This window comes from Chaetodon auriga, chromosome 2 (assembly GCF_051107435.1).
Source record: "Chaetodon auriga isolate fChaAug3 chromosome 2, fChaAug3.hap1, whole genome shotgun sequence".
Lineage (NCBI taxonomy): Eukaryota > Metazoa > Chordata > Actinopteri > Chaetodontiformes > Chaetodontidae > Chaetodon > Chaetodon auriga.
This window is the reverse complement of record NC_135075.1, coordinates 7,938,687-7,961,212: the sequence shown is the minus strand read 5'-3', so window position 1 is coordinate 7,961,212 and position 22,526 is coordinate 7,938,687. Positions and strand designations below refer to the sequence as shown.

The following is a 22,526-nucleotide window of genomic DNA, read 5'->3' as shown; positions in this document are numbered from 1 at the left end:
AACTATAATAGAAACAGTCACAGTTGTTGACATGTGAGGGAAGTAAGACACCTTTAATCCCTCCGGAAAGAGGAGTTCACTCAGGTTCATGGGATTTTTCACAACGACTTTGATCCTACAACTCACGTCATAGTCCTCACGGTGAGGGCAAAGCGAAGGGGATAACGCGTGCTGATTTATGAGGAATGACTGAAAATTAAAACACTTTTGGAAGGATGGCAATTAAAACATTATGATAGACACGTGTCTATCATAATAATTTGTCTTATTGCTGTTCTTTGTCTTGCGTCAGTGAGTATATGAGCATCTTTATCCAAGAGGCAGGATAATTGTCTGAAATAACAATTAATAAAAAAAATGAAATAAAATACTCTGAAATCAAGGCAGAGTGGTGTTGATGTGATAAAGAATCCAAAAAGACATTTTGTGGCTCAGATGCATGTCAGTTGGACGAAGCCAGCGTGGGTCATGCACCTGAGCGCCTGTGACGGTGGTCATGTGAGATGCTGAAGTGGAGCCTGTCAGAATCTCATTACTGGTTATTAATTGCTGTCATTTGCTCAAAAGCACATGATTTGACCAATCACATGTCTTGATTTGATTATGCACCAAACCAGAAAATCTAAATTTTAATTCATTTAAATTTGAAGCAGTCCTACTACACCAACTGTCGTATATGATTGGGGATATTTGACCCCAACATAATGGGTGTCAGGATACTTTTAGATTTGAATTTCACATAGATATGGTGTGCACAGATTTTTGGCAATGTGACGCTGTGTGACAGGTGTGCCTGTCCAAATCCAAACAGGATAGCGTGTCTTTAGGGGATAAGAGCAGCCAGTCTTTGGACCATGTCATAGCAGCCAGCGCACGTTCCTTTCCACTGTAATTAGAACGGCCATTTAAATCATGTTTAAGTTAAAATTGTATCTCCATGCTCCAGCTGACATACATCCAGTCATCTTAGGTATGTACTGTGATGTTGCATGGTCCTAACAAGCATTCAAGGAGATTTCAGTCTTTAGCACTTTACGTCTTTAATAGAATAAAAGATGCAACCTGAAATTTCCTTGGCAACATTTTAGAAACGTATGCCTCCCAGGTGATAGCTCTTGCATTATACTCTTATTAAGTCCTCAGTATCAGTACAAAAGAAGTTAAATTTTTGCAACTTTCTGAAACACAAAATCCTGCTACCACATCGACTTTATGCAGAGATTAACCAGAAGTGTGGAAGCGTGAATGTGGACTAGATTTCTCTTCTCCCTCAAGCTCTCATTTCTAATTCTTCACACAGCTTCTGTCACTTATTCCTGTGTGCAACCAAGGGCAACAACACAAATGCCTTCGAGAAGAGACTGTCGGAGGGCGTACACTCTAATTCTTATTCGTCCACTTCGTCACATAGAGACTATGATGATGTACAGTCTGTTTCAAGCGTGAGGCCTTAACTCCTCCACCATGTTGTTGACAGCTAACTTTTTAGTTAAAAGAGGTACAACCATACTGACCAGCAATATTGAAAAAATGTTGCTTTACCAAAGTGATTATACATTTGATAATCTGACCAATCCCCTATAAAGTATGTAAAAGTACAGTACATTGCAAATCACACAAATACTGTGGAGTTTGACAGTGTGACCTTCCTTCTGTCCTGAATTTTTGATTTTGTTGATTTTTACAATGCTTCAGGTAGGATTCAAAAATAATCCAATGATCTCTGTAGGACTGTAGGTATCATTTCAAAAAGCCATCAAATTCACACATTTTATTTGTCCATGATTCTAAAAGTGGGCCAAACCAGTGAATAGCCCTGTGAGGAAATTATAAATTAGTTTTAAAATTAGGTCACTTTGGTACGATCTTATCCTTATATAATATCAGTGGTGTCTAACATAGCACAGTTTGCTATTTCAGTAGAATGATTACCCAAATGGGTCAGGATGAAGTCAGCTGGTGCTTTGCCAGATGGGTCAGAAGTTGCACTGTTCCAACTATTTCATGCTATTCAAAGAAAACACTCTGCTAATTGTCCTACAGTTCCTGACATGAGAGCCCACTTTACCAGATTTAAAGAAATTGCCCAACTTTGAATGAAATATTTGGCTTTATGAGTAATTTTTATTCCTTCAGAAATACAATATCCATTTTAAACCAGTACCTTTGGAATGCAGAGACATGCAAAGTCACATCTTACAATATGAAACACTGCATCGCACGCATACGTAAAGATTCATCATTAACATGCATGCTCACACACACACACACACACACACACACACACACACACACACACACACACACACACACACTTTTGCTTTGCACAGAAGCTCCCACACTGAGCTCCTCTCTGCCTCTGTCGCCTCTCCTCAGAAGGCACTTTCACTGTATACAATGTGCAAAACCCAGTGTGAACAGTGTTATTCCATTCGTTCTGGTTTGTTACCTCCTGTATTATGATCCACGGGCACACCAGCACATGGAGATTTGCACTCTGCGTGTGCAGGCAGCAGCCACTCATACTGGGTGGATGTGACTCAGCAGTTAAAGCGGGTTGTCCACTAACTTGCAGGACCCGACATTGCTCAGGATGGTCAGGCCAGGGCCTTGCATGACAGCTTGCCACCATCAGTCTGTGAGTGGGTGAAAGGGGGTAACTTTAAAAGGGCTTTGAATCAAAGGTCTGCATAAATGAAGTCCAGCTGTCAATTAACTGGTTTTTACACTGATATTGAAGACTACTTATTTCTCATCCTTTAGCTGTGAAGTACACTCACAGGGTCCAAGCCTCCAAGTGGGGCTGGAATACCAGGTTCATGGTTTGTTTATTTGTCATTCTACAACACAGGGTTGAAATGCAAGCTGCAGTCCCTTTGAGCTACACCATAAAGACTTTTTTTCTGGAGAGGAGTTGAGGAAACTTTGTAGGGGGCATCAGGGACTTTGTCAGTAACTCCTCCAACACAAAGTAATAACCTGTATTACTGACAGCTGTGCAATATTGCTAGCTATTCAGAGGCTCATGCTAATGCAAAACCAGTTTCTACATTTCCAGCCAACAGCTGCTCAGTCACAGCAGAGGAATTATCCTGCTCGCCTCACCTGATATGGTCAAGTGTAAAAGTCAAGTAAGTTGAGAAGACAGCCTAGACACCATGCACAATGTAAACTGTGTCAACAATTAAATGAGGGTGTGTCTATGACTTTTTAACTGTGGGACTGAAAATCAGGCGTATGCATTTGGTCCAAGTTCTGTACTGTAGTGCTGCAGCCACACATCTTATAAGGACATGACCGGAAATCATCCATTGTTAACATTACTCTCATGCGAAACGTATTTTGTAAAAGTAGCTGTCGGATTTTTAAATATCTCTTCATCTGTGTAACGCTGTGTAGAGAAGGACTGAAGCATGTTTGATTGGGGATTTATTATCTAGTGCCGTTCACCTTATCATCCATTATGATGTTGTTCAAAACAGAAATGGCCTTCTTAGTGTTGAACCTCTAACTCGATCTTGTCTGATCCAGGGAAATGCAGGTGAAGATTTCTCATGTCCCCGCAGACCAAAGTAGATTATATGGACAACTCAGGTTCTTCCACAAAACAGATTAACACAGAGTAATTACTTCTGGCATGCTCACTCCGTAACACTTTAATCTCTCCGGAACGACGGTTCACTTTAGGGGAAAGCAGAGGTTGACAAAAGCTGCTAAATTGGTTTATTTAATCCTTTGATTGTGTGTTTTCTCAAGGCCACTTCTTGCACAGGTAGCTGGCTTGCAGATTTGATAAGAACTCCATGTGGGACAAGGACTGCACATCAAGAAGAGGATGGAAACTAAAGAAATCTGTAAACTTTTCTTCTATTTTCCTTTATTTACAAATATGCCTCTGTTCCTATTAGTTGTTAACTTTACTGAATTTCCACTATTTTTTTCAGTTATTTCACCATTTCTTACTGTTTTCACAGTTTATGAAGTCATTTTGCTTCAAACAGCTTGAATGCTCCTTTTGACAAAAAATTCAATTAACAGATTTTGGAAAGATGAAGACAAAAGGGCTGCTTTGATTAACGTGTTAGGGGAGAGTGTTTTGTTCTATCTCAGTGTAAATGTACATGTCATCCAAGAGGTGAAGTTCATACTAGTCTTTTAATCCTCTTGACTCCGACTTCCATGTGATGCTGTGATGTTTCGAGGGTAGGTCTGGAATTCCGCTAGTTCTGAACTATTCGTGTTTGGTAAAAGTTCACTACTAGCAGAACTCGGATTTGCTCCCGACTAACGACGGGAACCTCCATGACCACCATGACCAGGGACCAGTGGTTTACATAGTGGCTGTTTGAGTAGCAGGTGGTCTTCATGTGCAGTGATGCTTACTGACTGTAAATGATTACGCTGGTGTGAAGTGAACAGAGTCCACCTTTGCTACTCGTATGGTCTCATGTTCACTTCACATCAGGTAATAATCCTTTTCTCAGATGTGTGTGTGCATATGTTGTTGAGGTAGCAACTGGTTACACTGATGAGGAAAGTGTTTCTGAGCAAAACACGTTTTTTTTCTTTCTGGGAAGGGAAGTGTAAACAGTATTACTCAGGCTGAGATCGTGCATTTTCCCCCTTGAACTTGTGTGAGTGTCTGCACAGAGGGAAATTGGTAATCCTATTCATTTAACCCCCTTTATCTTATTGTTAAAACATGTCAAAACAGCGAGTGCATGTATCTACTTTAAACCGTGATTTATCATTTTATTTCTGTGGCACATATAATCATTTATCAAGCTGGACCTAAATCAAAAGTTCTTCTTGTTAGCATTGTATGCAAAGTGTGTGTGTGTGTGTGTGTGTGTGTGTGTGTGTGTGTGTGTGTGTGTGTTTGTCTCCCAAGTTACCCTTTAAACTCTGCAGGGTAAAGCCTTTAAGTCTCTGCTTGGTCAGTAAACTAATGAACTACAGACCTCCAACATTGTGGGCAACAGGTAAGAATGACTGACAGACTGGATTTAATGTATCTGCTCACAGTTGTACAGGTACAGTACAGCGCACGTTGTTACTGCTCATTCATTTTGAATCTGTAGGCTGAATGTTGGACTTGTCTACATCCTTTACGCCACTGTGTATTTTGTATATATGTGTTTTTAACTGATGGGTAATGCAGAAGAAAATGGTTCAAAATTCTTTTTTCAGGTTTGAAAGATCTGTTGGACAATGGCAACTGTGCCAGATGGACAGATGGGGTTCAAATGCAAGAGTGGAGTAGAAGCATATTCCCCTAATGTAGTGTTTCTTTAACCTTATATGTAGACAAATTGGCGGTTAGATGAAGACCTGGTACAGTTTCCTGGTACAAGTTTGTGAATGATCTCATCACCTGGTGGTAGCCACCTTTTTCAAAATTCTCAGTAGTGTTTTCAAAGTTGGAAGTGGAAAGTTTTTTTTTATAATAATGTTCTGTATGACATTTACATAAATGCGCTTTTATACTTACACTCTGAAATGGTATGTTTTGTACATTATGGTGTTTTGATGTCATGCTGTTACTTGTCCTCTAAATAATAATATTCTCTTTGTAACTCACTGCTGACGATCTGAAGCTTATCTAGTTTCAAAATATCCACAGTGAGCTTGAAGGAAGGAGCAGTAGAGCCCCTGAACAGCATTTGAGGGCTTCATCGAGTCTAAATAAAGCAGAAATCTGAATTTGGCTTGTCTTCTCTGTCAAAGTGGTGTAAAACATTTTTTCATATCCCAGTTTGTCTCCACTCAGTAATTTAACAGGTGAGCATGTCTGCAGAGAATTACACCACTGTAAGACAATGTACATTTTCTTTACTGGGACAATATTGAATTGCATATGAGGCTTTACTTTTTCCCAAGTTTATCTTACTAATCTCACAAGTACAACCATCTGAGAAGCTGATCCCAGAGTGTCTGCCCAGTGTTTGTCCACATTGTCAGTAATTGTTTCTCAAGCACAGATATAACCTGTAAATTTGTCAGTCAACCTTTTATTAATTCTCTGTTAAACTGCAGGTCGCACTGTATATGCATGCATGAATACCTGTACAACAAATGCGGTACAACTTTTTAAACTCATTTCTAAAATACTGTGAGTATTTGCTTGCAAACTGAATACTGTAATAGTTACCATGGGTTTCCAGTGACCTGATTCAGACATCTTCATTTCTTGTAATAAAAACAAGATTTTAGAACAGAATAGAAGACGAAAAGAATATACATTTTTGTCAGGTATATCTAAAATGAATAGCCTGGCAAAGACACAAATAATGACTCACATATTTATTTCTCTTTTTTTGCATTTTTCTTTGCATTTAACTCTTCATCTGTAGGAATAATATACTTTGTCATACCGTTTGTCCATTCAATGCTATTTACAATATGCATGCCATCACAATTAAGCTTGAACAACTTAAGAAGGTCCAACTTTAGAGACTTCAGTGACTGACTGACTTGTTGATGACTCCTCATCATCACCTCCGCTCATCCCCAGCATCTTCGTTATACATGTGCGGAACTGAAAATGAAAAACAACGTAAGCACATTTGCTGCTGAGTAAAATATCGGTTCGTTATTGTATTTACCTTTACAGGTCATTCTCTATTCTTTGGAGTTACATACCATAACAACATATCTGGTGATTTAATTATGACAGTCATTTCTTGGATTAGATTAGAAATAAAACGTTAAGTTTTAAATTGCATATCAGTTTCTCCCTCTGAGGATGGAGCAAGCTTTTTCTGTTTTGTAAGCCACCACTAGAGGGCACTACTGGCCTTGTCAGTGATAAATTCCACAGACTGTGTTCTTTCTTGTTGGTCATTCTGTTTAAACTCAGTACAACTTCATTTCAGTGGAGTGAGTACAAAGTTACCCTCCTGCCTGTAAACAGCTTTCAAATCAGAGTGAATGAACCAACCTGTTTATTGAGAAGGATGTAGATAACAGGGTTGTAGACTGTGGAGGCTTTAGACAGACAGGAGGGGATGGTCGCCATTCTCAGGTCAAATGGTTGCCCGCGGTTATTCACAACCCAAAGAGCAAAGGAGGCGTAAGGCATCCAGCAAACCAGGAAGCCCAGCACCATGACAACCACCATCCTGGTCACCTCCCTCTCTGCCTTCTGGGTGGAGGCAGACTCGGCTTGGGCCTTCGCTGCCTGTTTTTGCAGAAGTACATAAAAATGGTTTGTCTAATGGACACATACACACACACACACTTATATAATCGATCCAAACCTATCAGAGACATATTACGTACCGATTTCAGTATGAAAAGCAGCTGTGAGTAGCAGAAAACGATGGTGGCGAAAGGAACAGCGAAACAGAAGCAGAAGAGGAACATCACATAGGACTCATTGTTAAACTTGTTGTTCGTCGTGTACCAGTCTGGTCCACAGGAGCACTGCATGCCCTCTGGGATGTACCTGGAGAGGCAGACAATGAATCAGTGCTGTGCATGTATTTAATGTAGGCACTTGTGTGGTGGGTGCATGTTTGTATATTTGCAATTTGAGCCAGGAATTAATGACTCTCATTATCTTTACAAGAGATCATATAAGAGTGAGAAAGATTCTTATTTAATGATTATAGTAGAAAGAAAAAAAAAAAAGTATTTTGCAGAAGGGCTCATTTCAAAAGCAGTAATTGCATAATAAATCCAATTATTATTACTATACTTATTGTTAAAAACTAATGAAACCGCTGGGTGTTTAGTCTTTATATACTGACCTACTCCATCCACACAAAGGAGGAACTGCAGCTATCAAAGCAAAGACCCAAGTCAATGCACAACAAGCTATAGCATGGTGAGGCTTGAAGATGAAGGTCCCAAGAGGCTTGCAGACAACAAGCCATCTTTCAAATGCTACCACAGCAAGAGACCACAAGCTCACCATCCCTGGAAAAGACAAAAAATAATAAAAGATGTATTCGCTAAAGATGCCAATCAGTAAAGAAACTGTAATCAGTAGCCTACATTTGTTGAACAGGCTGAAACATTATAAAGCAGGTAATGTAACTTGTTTTGCCAAATATCAGCGTACAGGCACGATTAGAACACTTCTTGGTAGCCCGCAGTTCACTCTGCCAGACTACAGCTGCATTTGCTTATTTTTATTCACACTTCATTGACATAATGCCTAATATTAAAACAGTTTAAAAAGCATTTTGACATGGATAGGAAATTGAAATCATAATGTAGACTTCATGAGGAACGTCAATCAGGTTTGGTTTTAAGTTTAGACAAAGGAAGAGTCTCCAGTCTTCTGACCAAGGGTTTTAGATTGCACTCAGCTTCATAAGCAGCTGAAAGTTCAGCAGTTTTGTTGAGCTACCATTGCTTTGAGATGGAAAAAAAAAAAAAAAAAGTATAGTTCAGTTCTTAACCAACAGGAAATCAACAGCAAAGATGGTAATCAGATTATGTGTGTTTTTAAAGGCTGCAGCTGTGGCTTTAGTGAACAAGATGAGACACTGAAGTAACAAAGAGTTGTTTCTTTGGTAAAGACTTAAAAACAAATTCACATTTCTCCAACACCATTGCTATTATTATTAAACAAAATGTCAGTTCAGTTTATCATAAATATATATTTTCATATAAGAAAACTAGCAATTTAAAACCATGATGCTGATGGCTAAATCGCACAGTTACCCGTCATGGATTGTTTTGCCATGGGAAGATGAGACAGCATGTTATTTGAAGCTGTCTTGTCTGACAATAATATTAGCACAGTAGTGCTGCAAGAAAGGTCCCAGTTGAGAGTAGGCTTGCAGTTTTAATATAATTGTGCCTTAAAAACTGTAACCAAAAAATGTGCACACATCACAGCCTGCATATGTTGAATTCTTGCACATGTAAAACTGATTGCCCGTCTGGCAATATATTACATTATATATAATATATGATATTTTTCACTTGTAGAATTTATGCCAAACTCCTTACCACCAAGAGTGGCTGTAAATCCTTCGATCTTGCACGCCAGTGGACCAAGAATCATGTATCTGAAGGCAAAGCAGTAGAAGCAGGTGAAGGAGCCCACAGTGGCGACGAGGAGGTTTGCCACGGCCAAGTTCACCAGGATGTAGTTCAGATGAGACCGGAGCTTCTTGTATTGAACAGTACATGCAATAGTGAGGGTATTAATGGTTGTACCGGTCACAAATAGGACAAACATAAATGCTGACATGGAATAAAAGATCCCTGAGCTCCCTAAATGATCCTGGGGAACCAGGAATGGGCTGAGGGATGTGATGTTGTTGGTGTCCAAAGGGATGGGAATCCAGAAGTCTTCTGGAAGCTCTGTTGATCGACTTCCCCTCATTTTTGTCTGGTTGAGTGCCAAATAAAAAATCAATCACTTTTCAAAAAGATGTTAAAATGGTAGTATTGAACAAAGACTACAAATAATTTACAGCTAATTTGAAGTAATACTGATGCACTTGATGTATTTATTGTCTGATGATACAGGTCTGACTCTCACTGATGGGCCAGTAAAGCTGCATTTATAGGAACTTTAGGCTCAACTTAATTGGCTCAAGGAAGGGATTTACAGTAAAGCTTGGGTTCACAGACCACAGACACAGAACACACATACTTGTATTTGTGCACATGCACACACATCGCAAACTCCCACAACATGTGTCACCTTTGAGCTAATACAGAGATAAGCATCTCACTGCCAGAGCTGTCGAGGTTCATCTTATTACATCCAAATGGAAAAGTAGTCTGTAGTCCAGTTTGTACAAGTTTACCTCAAACTTTATGTTATGTCTCTTGGCATAACTTATCAACATTTTCAAAGAAATAGCTTCCCCATTTTTTTGTATTTGTATTCCAAACTACCTACTATATTAGCAGTAAATACTGATTTGGCCAAAATGTAGCATGATGTATGCAGTCTGTGAAAAAAACAAATCTACAGTATGCCAAAAAGATCCATATGCTTTGTAACACTGTTCAGAAAAGTGCAACATATATAAGGTGTACTGATTCAGCGATAATCTCCAGTATGCGTTGGACCAGTCTGTCTTGCCTGCTCTGTCCCATGGTGCAAAGCACTGGAGCAGTCACAGCAATTAATGGAGGCAACCCGTGGATGATTTAAACTTGAGTATAGAATGGGTGGATGTAATGAAGCTAGAGAACGAGAAGGTGATGACATCAAGAGAAGGGAATGGAAGATGACGAGAGAGTACGCCAGGCCATGCCGAATTTCATCTTGTGAAGGTGTGATGAAAGGTTCTAGCTCTGGGGTCAGTTGAAGATGGTGACTGAAAATGGGATTGGAGTTGGAAAAGCGTCGAAGGCTGGTGCTTATTGTCTGAATTTCTGGAGTGAAAAACTGGAAAATGAGTCAGTGAACAAGTTTTTATGACCTGGTATGTAGGAGGCTCAGATAATGAACTGGTGCTGGGCCAAAACTGGGGTGAGCCTCTGCATTACAATTATAATTAGTCTTTTGGGAGAAGCTTTTATCCAAAGCGACGTACATATGAATTCACACAGCTTTTGGGGTTCAGTATCTTGCCCAAGGAATGGGCATGTGGACTGCTGAGGTGGAGGAGCTGCAGGGTGGAGCAGAGCAGGAGGTTGCAGCAGCAGAGGTGGAGGAGCCGCTGGGTGGATGACTCAAAGCTGCTATGGAAGCAGTTAAACTCATCAGCCATGTCAGTATCATCATATGTCTCACTTCTACTACATCTCTGTAGCCAGTAATGGTCTTCATGCCCTTCCACAACTCTTTGATACTGTTGTGCTGTAGTTTCCTCTCAAGCTTCTTCCCTCCTAAATGAGGGCTAATGTCCATGTGATTGAAGTCCCCTGATATGATAATAAGTGCATCAGGATGTGCAGCCTGTAAAAGAAGAATTTCATAAAAGAAGATTCCATTCCAGGAAGAGAAGAGCTTGCATGCTTTGCCAAGCGTGATGTGGTCATAGAGGGATTAAACAGAGGCGCAAAGGGAAGGTGTGACTAGAATAGTGATGGGAATTCTGGCTCTTTTAAGAGAACCGGTTCTTATGGCTCGGCTCTCTTAAAAGAGGCTCCTTTCTTGTTGCTTAAATTAATTTATTACCATAAATAATGTAAAATTATATGTAAAATGAATTACTAATGTACAAAACACATTAAATTGTTATTATTTATATGGCTTATTATACCAACATGGAACACAGTGCAACAAAAAATACATTATAAAGTAGTAATAAGAGAATCACATTCTGCCTTTGTATCATCAGTGTAATTGAAATGCATCCAAATTTTACTGCGTTTCCTGCGGTCACTCATTTTCTCGTTTTCCAAATTTGAAATGAGGAGGAAAACCCAGTGTTGTTGTTGTTGTTGTTGTTGTTGTTGTTGTTGTTGTTTTCATGTTTGAAGTGATTATGAATGTGCTGCAATGTTGCGTTGTGTTGGAGAGAAATGCGGAGATGAGTGTTGAGACCGTATGATGGTGGGTGAAGATGACAGTGAGACAGTGAGAAAGTCTAGGAGACAGATTGTTTGTCAAGATCCAGCAGAGTGCTTTTAATAAAGAATCAAACATTTTCAGGCTGCTCCTGCACCCAAAAGTCAGACGCACTGCCAAGTAGTATGAGCCTTTCCAGTAGTCGGGGTGGATGGGAAGGTCTTTGTGTGTGTGTGTGTGTGTGTGTGTGTGTGTGTGTGTGTGTGTGTGTGTGTGTGTGTGTGTGTGTTGGTGGGCATGGCACTGCGCACAGTAACATCAAATGTTACCCTATGCCTATAATGTCAGTCTAGATGATGGCCAATTTTGCTGAATCGTCACAGCTGAATGTTAGCAACCTGAATCAGCTGAGTATTTACTTCAATACACCCCATTCCTCCGCACTAGTAACAGTCTCTTCCACAGTACCCATATGAGGAAACCATATATATAATCCAGAATTGTGAATTTGTTGTTTTCCTGTATCAGTAACATACAGACACCACATACATGTTTGTATTTTTTTTTTATTTTTCAATTTGCAGATTCTTTATGATTTCTTACTTGAGTTGCAACATTTCATATTTTTCCATATGGCAAAACACACATATATTTATTGTTATTTACAATTCACAATCATTAGTGGCAGAGAAGTCAACAGTCTTGATGTGCAGTCTAAGCAGGCCCAACTTTGGAGACTTCAGTTACTGACTGTGTCGAGGACTCTTCATCCTCACCTCCACCCATCCCCATCATCTTCAGCATGCATGAACGGAACTGAAAGGGAAGGAAACAGTTTGTTGAATCAGTTAGAATTCATATTGATTCTGCAGAGCTGTACATCATATCAACAACAAAACAAAAAAAAAAAGTCTCCGTAAAGTCTGGTATCAAGCTACTTATTCATCTCCATTTATCTTTATCATCATTATGTGTCACTAGGTGTAGAACTTTAAAATTTAATTTATCAAAAAGGCCCCATGGAGGGCATCAGTGGGAATGTTTTCAACAAGCAAGAACTTGTACAATCTAAGTATATCTACATGTAGCAGCTTTAACTTAAATCAAAGTTATAGCAGTGTGAATAAATTAATGGATTGGCATTCACATTTTTAATGTGATTTAAAAATGTTGCAGTAGTGGAGTATTCTCAAGTCAATATAACACAGTATGGACTCACATCATGTGCCTCTATGAGACTGAGTAACATAAAATGCAGCACTACACTGTTTGTCTGAGACAAGTATGGACAATGATAAGATAGTAATAACAATAAGACAGATGCAGAGATTGCACATCACATCACATGTCAGCACATTTTCAACTCAATGGGTTAAGGCCCCAAAAGTTGGGGATTCCAGTATCAGTTTCTCTCAACAGACGTGCCACATATATCTTTGCAACAAAATAAAAAGTGCATCCCTTTTCAAATTAGTCGATCATCAACACATTTAACTGACCTGTTTATTGAAGACAACATAGATGATAGGGTTGTACACTGCTGAACCTTTAGACAGACAGGAGGGGATGGTCGCCATTCTCAGGTCAAATGGTTGCCCACGGTTATTCACAACCCAAAGAGCAAAGGAGGCGTAAGGCAACCAGCACACCAGGAAGCCCAGCACCATGACAACCACCATCCTGGTCACCTCCCTCTCTGCTTTTTGGGTGGAGGCAGACTCAGCTTGGGCCTTCGCTGCCTATTGAGGAAGAGAGGTGAGTTGGGTCAAAGAGTTATTAAGCCAGTAGTATCACTGATGATTGTAGTGACTGCATATGTATTAGAGTGCAGCTCATGTCACACTTTCTGTCCAAACCTGACCTGAAAGTAGTAGTAACAAAGTTGTAAGCAAGCCCGACCTGAACTCAACAGGCATTCCCTCTTCATGTCCCAGCCCAATGCAGTTGATGTAAGCTGAGGTAATGACTTTTTGTTACCCTGTCACACAACTGTTATGAATGCATCCTGCATCCTCTGTCCACATGTTGCTGCAAAGTTGACCTCCCAGTCTTCTTGCTGTCATATCTCATCAGAGCTCCACACGTTTTGCATTTTACAGAACCAACCTGCTTCATTAGTATCTGCATTGATGACAAAATGAAAATGCCTCTATATCTTCAAACTTTCCAGCATGTTTTCCCTGCCTAAGTTTTCACAAAAAGACTTTGAAAGTACCATGTCAGGTAGCCCTGCCAGAATGACAAAACCTGAGCCGAAACCAAACATCATTTCCATTTTTTTGTCTGAACTTAGCCTGGTCCCAGCAGGTCCTGTCGGGTATGGGTCCAGTATCCACACTCTGCATGTTCAAGATTTTTCGGATACATTAATTCAGTTTGTATTTTGACCTTAAAAATCTGAACCATACCTGTCATCTTTGCTGAGGGCAAGGAATCACAAGGTTTTTACTCCGACTCTTAAAATCGGATAAAATCAGTTTTGTTGCCAAGTCAAACAGATGGTTGATTGGTACTGATAAAGTTAGCCTTTTATACAACAGATCAGTGTCTTTTGATCAAAACCATTTTCAGTAACCCAAACTCGCTACATTTGGGCTTTGTTGTTTGATTTATTGTGGGTTTTTTATGTGTTTGTCTCACCATTTTCAATGTAATGAGGAGCTGGGAGTAGCAGAAGACAATGGTGGCGAAGGGAACAGCAAAGCAGAAGCAGAAAAGAAACATCACATAGGATTCATTGTTGTATTTGTTGTTGGTGGTGTACCAGTCTGGGCCACAGGAGCACTGCAGGCCTTCTGGGATGTACCTGGAGGTATAATCACAAGAGCATTGAGCAGTGTGTGTCCAAGCTTCCCAGTTTTCCAATTTTGAGATGAGGTTCAGTGTGGCGGCTGCTTTCTGTTGCTTACCTACTCCATCCAAACAGTGGAGGAACTGAGGCAATCAGTGCAAACACCCAGGTGAATGCACAGCAAGCTAGAGCATGGTCAGGCTTGAATGCAAAGTTACCAAGTGGCTTGCAGATGACCAGCCATCTTTCAAAGGCTATCACAGCTAGAGACCACAGGCTTACCATACCTGGAATGATATAAAATAGAATGAATTTGTTTTAACGAATAACACTCAAATATCTTAATCCTGTATACTGGTGTCTCAACATTTGTCTTACCACCAAGTGTAGCCATAAAGCCTTCAATCTTGCATGCTAGAGGTCCAAAGATGAAATATCTGGATGCAAAGGAGCAGCAGGCGGTGAAGGAGCCCACAACAGACACAAGAAGGTTTGCCACAGCCAGGTTCACCAGGATGAAGTTGAGATGGGACCGGAGCTTCTTGTATTGGATGGTGCAGGCAATGGTGAGGGTGTTAATGCCAGTGCCAACCACAAATGTGAAGAACATGAATCCTGCCATGGAGTAGAAGACTCCCGAGCTCCCCAAGTGGTCCTGAGGAACCAGGAAAGGACTGAGAGCCGTGATGTTGTTGGTGTCCAGAGGGACAGGTATCCAGAAGTCCTCTGGCAGCTCCATTTCGCGATTTGTCCTCATTTGTCCAAACCTTTTTATATGACTATTGATCACGATCGTGATACCACACGTGCTTTCTTTACTCACTTACTTTTATCATATATATCATATAATAAAAATCAAGAAACAAGCAGACGTAAACACTGTAAAGTCTGTATCCCTGACAGCTCTTATGAAAGCCTTTGTAGAGGACTGACGTTTATAAAGCACTCCTTGATGCTTCTCATCCCAATTAAAAGCTTAATTTATCCTAGAATTGACTGATTGATTGGTTGATGCGTTCATTTGTGTAAGTCATTTAGTGGCTTCCACTTCTGGCTTTGTTGGCAAAGACCTTGACATTACAGCTTCCGAGGTCCAAGGTCTTAAGGGCAAAGTCTAGAGACCAGCCACATGTCACAAAGCTATAATATTAAGTGTTACTGACATTGGTAAATACACACACTTTCATGTCCTAACATCTGTAAAGCATGTGTGGATGTTTATCTGATTGCTGCTTAAGAGAACAGCAGATCTTTGTAAGAGGTTGCTGTTCATGGTAAGTAAGATAATGATATGAATAATGATATGAATGCTGAAGGTTACACACATCCTGTTGTTAAGAACCTCACCATTTTGGGCCTACAGTAAGAATTTCAAGATTAAGTACTTTGTAGAAAAATAAAGGTTTCTGAATCAAAGAACACAAACAAGCATGGAAAAATGTGCACATGGTGCACTTGTGTGGATAAACATGAGCACTTGTTCTTAACATCAAAACTGGTCTAACAGGTTAATCTCTCTTAAGAAAGAGAGCAGCAGGTCTTACCTGCTAATCTGGTTTCCAATTACATTAAATCTGGTAATCTCATGCGCTGTGGCCCTTTGTAATCCACTCTACTGGTTTAACTCAATCTTTGTGTTACCTTTTTAGCATTTTGCCTCCTTCTCTGAGATTAAGGGGTGCATAAGACACTGAGAACACAGTGTGTTTGCAGAAAGTGCTCACTGTACAATAACTCTGTCATTCCAAAAGTATGTCAAAGGAGGAAGGTGATAGACAATGGAGAGGCCAGGGGATGAATTTGAATTCAAGAAATAAAAATGTTTCCATTGAATTGCATCCTGACATTTAAGTCAATATAATCATATAAGACAGCCATAATGTGGTACGGCTGAACATTTTCATGGGAGCCTTTTTCAAATTGTCATTTTTTTCTATTTGCTCTGCAAAAATGTGTTAATAATTCCCTATTGGAATAACCCTCCATAAGTGCAATCCAGTGCATAAAACATCATCATGTGCACATATTTAGAATACAGAAGTCGCCAGTCACCTGTACAGCAGTATTTTGCAAAAACAAAAAATAACATAACCTGACATCACATTGTATTCTTTGAATTTCTCAGGAAATCATGACTTACTTTCGCAACAGACCTTGTGTGACAGTCTCTTAATGAATATGTGCCTTACAACAGAACACCCATGTAAGGACACTGTCACACTCCAAACGAGTGAATGTGCTGTTTTCCAGTATCAACAACATACACAAACCATATACATTTGTTTGCTTGTTTATTTGTTTTTTTTTTATTTTTCACTTTGCGGATTATTTATCATTTCCTTATTATTTGAGTTGCACCGTTGTATATGGATTTTTCATATGACAAAATACGCATACATATACTGTTATTTACAATTCACATATCATTAGTGGCAGAGAAGTCAACAGTTTTGATGTGCAGTCTAAGCAGGTCCAACTTTGGAGACTTCAGTCACTGATTGTGTCGATGACTCTTCATCCTCACCTCCACCCATCCCCAGCATCTTCAGCATGCATGAACGGAACTGAAATACATCAAGGGAAAAACAGATTTAAAAATACACTTTTTGCTAAAAAGCTAAATTACTGTCCATTTATCACCAAATGGTTATTGTTTTATTTAGGTTGTTAGCGTTCTACTTCTAATCAAGCATATTAAGCTGTCATTTACACAGTGCCTGACCATCACTGCAATGAAAGGACATCCAACAGACCTGCTTATTGAGGAGCACATAGATAACTGGGTTGTAGACTGCAGAGGACTTGGAAAAGATGGACGGAATAGAAGCAAATCTCAGGTCAAATGGTTGCCCGCGGTTATTCACAACCCAAAGAGCAAAGGTGGTGTAAGGCAACCAGCACACCAGGAAGCCCATCACCATGACAACCACCATCCTGGTCACTTCCCTCTCTGCCTTCTGGGTGGAGGCAGACTCAGCTTGGGCCTTCGCTGCCTATTGAATGAGAGAGACGATTTGAGTCTTTTAACATCTGAGCTCTGCATGTTTAGTAGTCCACACACACACACACACACAAACATGTTCAGCATATACTACCAACCATCATTGTCTGGTTTGTAAATTTTTGAGCACCATTACACAATCTTTAGACAAATAAAAAGTCTTATTCAGTTCTCGTCTTGTAACTTTGTCTCACCATTTTCAATGTAATGAGGAGCTGAGCATAGCAGAAGACAATGGTGGCGAAGGGAACAGCAAAGCAGAAGCAGAAAAGAAACATCACATAGGATTCATTGTTGTATTTGTTGTTGGTGGTGTACCAGTCTGGGCCACAGGAGCACTGCAGGCCTTCTGGGATGTACCTGGGGATATGATCACAAGAGCATTGAGCAGTGTGTGTCCAAGCTTCCCAGTTTTCCAATTTTTAGATGAGGTTCAGTGTGGCGGCTGCTTTCTGTTGCTTACCTACTCCATCCAAACAGTGGAGGAACTGAGGCAATCAGTGCAAACACCCAGGTGAATGCACAGCAAGCTAGAGCATGGTCAGGCTTGAATGCAAAGTTACCAAGTGGCTTGCAGATGACCAGCCATCTTTCAAAGGCTATCACAGCTAGAGACCACAGGCTTACCATACCTGGAATGATATAAAATAGAATGAAGTTGTTTTAACGAATAACACTCAAATATCTTAATCTTGTATGTTGGTGTTTCAGCATTTGTCTTACCACCAAGTGTAGCCATAAAGCCTTCAATCTTGCATGCTAGAGGTCCGAAGATGAAATATCTGGATGCAAAGGAGCAGCAGGCGGTGAAGGAGCCCACAAGCGACACAAGAAGGTTTGCCACAGCCAGGTTCACCAGGATGAAGTTGAGATGGGACCGGAGTTTCTTGTATTGGATGGTGCAGGCAATTGTAAGCACATTGATGGAAGAGCCCACAGTAAATATAAAAAACATGTAAATGGCCATTGCATAGTAGGTGCCTGAACTTGCTAGATGGTCCTGGGGGATCAGGAAGGGGCTGAGAGATGTAATGTTGTCTGTATCCAGAGGGATGGGGATCCAAAAATCCTCCGGAAGCTCCATATTACGGCCGTGCTTCATTTTGCCCTGAATATATATGAGAAAAATCAAAATTTGCTTTTCATGTGATGGTCAGTTCAGTGTCTCCTGTGGGTGCTCCTGTATGGCAGTCTGTCATAGGACAAAGGGGGAATTTATAGGGCTGTTTTACTGACCATTTACTTAATTGATTGATTAGATAATTAATTGTTTGATTAGATAATTGATTGCTTGACTTACTGAAAGCAATGCAACGTCTTCAAACACACCTGATGGGGAATAATGGGCAATGGCAATGACAAAGACAATACAAGATTTCAGGATATCATCAATCGTATCCTGTTCTTATGTTGTCACTATTTTAGGCCACAAATAATGATATACGGCACAAAAATGTTAGATGTACTGACATAAACATGCATCTATAAGTACACATATGAGTTGAGTTTAGTTTCTCAGTGCCCATTGCAATCGGATTCAGTCGGGAAGGAAAGACATTATTTTAGATTCAGATAATCCAGTCATCAGAGCTATTAAGACTGCTAATGACATTCAATCTGTCCTTGGGTAACCTGCTTCCTGTTAGCATTAGGATGGATGATCTCTACCTTCATTATCGTATCAGGATCAAGAAAGGATTACCCTCTGTTGAGCGTGGATCTCAGTACAAAGCAGGGCATCTCCATTTTTACACATCCGATTTAGAAATTCTTGTCTTTGAGACAGACAGGTAGTGACAAGGGTATCAAATGAAGTGAGGAATGTTCTGTGAGTATCTGTTTCGCATTATGTGAGTGACCATAATGCGTTCCATAGTTTCTGCTGGACTCAAACATACAGTGGTGAACAAACTCTTATATCATGAACAGCAATTATTGTTTTTTCCAGTGCTACCTGAAGGCCAGTGTCTGTCAAATATATAAATCTGTGGGTATACAAGGAATTTACCCAAATTGCCCCCTTTATTTTGAAAAACTGTTGCAAGGGTTGGCACAGGAAGTTGCAGAGAAGATGCACAAATGTTCTGCTATATCAAAGATAGCAATAAACTTGAAAAGTAGACCTGTAAATAAACAATGAATGTATCAAAAATAGATTTAAGTGTACATATTCTTATTCTTATTCTTATTCTTACTCATGATCTTAACCATCAATACTATAAGTATTATTGTAGAATGTCATGTGGGCTCATGTTCCAGCCAGCGAGCAGGATTCAGGGGTCAAGATGAAACAGCACGATTGGGATAGCACTAGACTGAAAATCTAAAGGTCCCTGATGTCCTATGGTAGATAGATGCAGCAAAATAAACCCCTCAGGCCATCTCATACAGCAAAATACATTTTTAAAAAAACCTTACACCAATGTGGGGAAATTTTAATCATATAGGAAACAAACTATCAGAATAAAAGTGTTATTAAGTGTTATGAAAACCTTGGTTCATTGAACAATATCTTTAACTAAGTTTTTCAGGAGCTGGAAAAAACTATGGAAATTTGTTTTTAAAACACTTTCAAATGTAATTTATGCAATTATATGACAATGTTAAGAGAATATTATCAGCTCCTATTGGAGCTAACAGGAAATGTTGAGTGTTTATACAGTAAGTTTAATTGCTGATATTCACAACTGAAAAAAAAAAAAAAAAAAAAGTCAACCATCAATATAACAAACATTTGTGCATCATTGTTTACATCTTTCAGCAGGTCAGTGGGGCTTTGCATCTCAAACAGCTTGAGGACACAAGCAATTACGATAATTGGCATTTAGGATAGGAGACTCTAAAACAGTTGGCTTACAAGAGCATTAGGACGGGAGTTTGTTCTTTCATCATAAACGCTCTGTCATTTAGTTTATGAGGTGTGCGCCACCGTGATTCTTCTTCCATAGTCACAATGCAAGGAGCATGATAAACAGCAAGCGGTAAATAGCCTCCGCAATGACATCAGTCACCACTGGAAAGGTAAGTGGTGTATCCTTTCACTGCAAATATACTGGGGGGAAAACAAACTCTGTTAATTTGTTAATCAAGAAGAACAACGTATTTATTATTATTGTAATCTATACTTTTTGAGACAGGTGCTCCATACAGATCTGCATCCACAAGTGGACCAGTGGACTTCATGTTCAAGTAGTGTGTTCACAAGACTCTGGACATGATGACTTTGTACTTCTGATTGTACAATATTGGTCACACATTCCTTTAATCATTTGATGATTCAGTGACAAACTATATGTTCTTAAATCCAAACAATCGGACAGATGTGATAGAGCTACAGCACAAGGAAATGCTCTTTTAAAAAGGCTGACACACTGATCTGCTGGGATACTTATGGTGGGTGAAAACCTACATCTCCTCAAAAAACCTCCACCTCCTGCTGCCATAATCCTCGAACCATGTCACTTGTGAGGCTTTACATCACAATCTCTTTAGGCTTTCAAAGTTCAGTCCTCCAGCCGTTAAGACTCTTACCATACGAAAACCATTACAGGCAGTTCAGATCAGTATAAAAGGTCAAGGTGTTCGTCTGAGCTCCACTGATCTGTTTAAGACGGATGAGAAGCATTGCTGAAAATGAAAACAAGTGATTGTATTTTTCTTTCAATATTCTTTGAGAGCTCCACTATTTCTTTCAGTACAGATTCAACTGCAGTCATGTTTCCTGGAATTTTTCATCCATTTATCCAATCATTCAGAGATGTGCCTAATGAGCCAGAATGAACGCCTTTCTTGCAGAAGAGAAACAAGCTGACAAATTTCCACCAACTTAATTTTGCTTTTGCATTTCTTGCATTCACCTTGAATTAAAACAGCTTTGAGCAAACTCTGTCACAAAACAAAATTTTTGCCAAATGGCACCAATCACCAAAGAGGAAGAAGATTCTCAGCTGGTTTTGAAGCAAGACCTAATGTCACACCCAGTGACTCAGTAATGAGTATTTTAATAATGACTCAGTCAGTGGATCTAGGGACACAGTTTAGGGACCATTATTATTCACCCATTAACATTTTTGATCATTGAATTAATTAGAATACTTTTTTTTCAGTTTATTGATCAACATACAAAAGGTCTACCATTTGACATGCTTTTAATTACTGATTGTTGAAAGGTAGATCAAGTATTCATCAGAGTATATGGTTTTAGCACATGGCCTGTCTAACGGTACTGCAGAGCTATGGGGGTGCAGCCTGATCCTGGGGTCCTCGTTAAGGAGGAATGAGGTTCTTTCCTCACCCCGATGCCTGGCACAGGAGAAATTAGAAACAGCACACTGTATGTTAGCAAAGAGGGATGTATAAAACTGCATGTTATGTTGCACATAAAGATTAAACCTCCACACAAACTGGTTTACATTCTGTGAGCATAACATAACAGGTGCAAAAAGAAAAGCAAATGAGTGATTGATTTCTTCTGTGGTTGCATGAAATGTGGACTTGAAGGTGCCAGGAGTGACTGCAGTCTTTACATAATAAACTGATGAGATGTAATTGTGTCTGGTCTTAATTTCCTCTGTGACCTTTTCATCAGTCATCAGTTTCAGTCGCTATATAATGAACCGCAACCTGCATTGCCATTGCGCTCTCACTGCTTCATAACCAAAATAAAGCAAACACATTTAAAGGCCCTGCACACCTGCACATGATTTCAAGTGACCGGTGACTAGACCTCTTCTCAGGGTTGTGTGTGTGTCTACAGTCTGTGCTTGATTGGCATGATCCCCCCAACTCTCCTGTTAGCCTTAGTGCACCAATTACAACGGGACAAATTACAGAGTAATTTGTATGGAGTCCAGTTAGCTCATGTAATTCCCAGCACAGCTCAGCTCATCTTCAACCGGAGGAGAGGTTGAATCAGACAGAATAAGTGACTACTCCTGTGTGGGTGTGTAGACTCTTTAACTTCTAATTAGAATTTTACATTAATAAAATATCTATGTGATGAGAACCAAAACACCTTTCATTTAAACCCTTATATTTGCACATAACTTCGGTCCACATTCAAACAGAGCAGAGCAACGCAAGTCTGTCATCTAATGGACATGTAGTGTACTGCAAAAACGACAGCCTTGGAATGAGGCACACTGTGCTGCACACTGAGCACATTCGATTTATAAAAAGCCTCATATATCTCCACCTTTTTCTCCTCAGCTACTCTAAAACTGACAAGTGTTGGAGCCTGGCACAAGGGAACTTCTCAGGCATTCAGTGTAGTAACTGTATGCACAGGCTACATGTAACAATAT

At 39.8% G+C, this 22,526-nt stretch overlaps 3 protein-coding genes across 3 annotated transcripts; all 3 read right to left on the bottom strand.

Annotated features, from left to right (window-relative positions):
* Positions 1-6,288: 6,288 nt before the first annotated feature.
* Positions 6,289-9,467, bottom strand: LOC143333875 (blue-sensitive opsin). Its single transcript, XM_076752249.1, has 5 exons — positions 8,965-9,467; positions 7,752-7,920; positions 7,282-7,447; positions 6,941-7,180; positions 6,289-6,538 (listed from the first exon to the last, which is right to left on the bottom strand). Exons 1-5 carry the CDS (start codon positions 9,341-9,343, stop codon positions 6,434-6,436), a joined length of 1,059 nt encoding a protein of 352 aa, XP_076608364.1. The 5' UTR covers positions 9,344-9,467; the 3' UTR covers positions 6,289-6,433.
* Positions 9,468-11,979: 2,512 nt separating this feature from the next.
* Positions 11,980-15,136, bottom strand: LOC143333865 (blue-sensitive opsin-like). Its single transcript, XM_076752240.1, has 5 exons — positions 14,601-15,136; positions 14,341-14,509; positions 14,072-14,237; positions 12,931-13,170; positions 11,980-12,247 (listed from the first exon to the last, which is right to left on the bottom strand). The coding sequence occupies exons 1-5, from the start codon at positions 14,977-14,979 to the stop codon at positions 12,146-12,148; spliced, it is 1,056 nt and encodes a 351-aa protein (XP_076608355.1). The 5' UTR covers positions 14,980-15,136; the 3' UTR covers positions 11,980-12,145.
* A 1,360-nt stretch (positions 15,137-16,496) lies between these two features.
* LOC143333858 (blue-sensitive opsin-like) lies at positions 16,497-18,404 on the bottom strand. The gene is made up of 5 exons (XM_076752229.1): positions 17,947-18,404; positions 17,687-17,855; positions 17,418-17,583; positions 16,976-17,215; positions 16,497-16,786 (listed from the first exon to the last, which is right to left on the bottom strand). Exons 1-5 carry the CDS (start codon positions 18,323-18,325, stop codon positions 16,685-16,687), a joined length of 1,056 nt encoding a protein of 351 aa, XP_076608344.1. The 5' UTR covers positions 18,326-18,404; the 3' UTR covers positions 16,497-16,684.
* Between the last annotated feature and the right edge of the window lie 4,122 nt (positions 18,405-22,526).

What these genes read in the sequence shown, in the direction of transcription:
- LOC143333875 (XM_076752249.1), bottom strand. Translation starts at nt 9,343, where the DNA reads ATGAGGGGAAGTCGATCAACAGAGCTTCCAGAAGACTTCTGGATTCCC. An exon ending in ATTTACAGCCACTCTTGGTG is followed by an intron (nt 7,921 to 8,964) that starts GTAAGGAGTTTG and finishes TGTCTTTTCCAG; the next exon opens with GGATGGTGAGCTTGTGGTCT. An exon ending in ACATCCTTCTCAATAAACAG is followed by an intron (nt 6,539 to 6,940) that starts GTTGGTTCATTC and finishes TTTCATTTTCAG; the next exon opens with TTCCGCACATGTATAACGAA.
- LOC143333858 (XM_076752229.1), bottom strand. Translation starts at nt 18,325, where the DNA reads ATGAAGCACGGCCGTAATATGGAGCTTCCGGAGGATTTTTGGATCCCC. An exon ending in CTTTATGGCTACACTTGGTG is followed by an intron (nt 17,856 to 17,946) that starts GTAAGACAAATG and finishes ATATCATTCCAG; the next exon opens with GTATGGTAAGCCTGTGGTCT. An exon ending in ATGTGCTCCTCAATAAGCAG is followed by an intron (nt 16,787 to 16,975) that starts GTCTGTTGGATG and finishes GATGTATTTCAG; the next exon opens with TTCCGTTCATGCATGCTGAA.
- LOC143333865 (XM_076752240.1), bottom strand. Translation starts at nt 14,979, where the DNA reads ATGAGGACAAATCGCGAAATGGAGCTGCCAGAGGACTTCTGGATACCT. An exon ending in CTTTATGGCTACACTTGGTG is followed by an intron (nt 14,510 to 14,600) that starts GTAAGACAAATG and finishes ATATCATTCCAG; the next exon opens with GTATGGTAAGCCTGTGGTCT. An exon ending in TCCTCATTACATTGAAAATG is followed by an intron (nt 13,171 to 14,071) that starts GTGAGACAAACA and finishes CTTCCTCAATAG; the next exon opens with GCAGCGAAGGCCCAAGCTGA.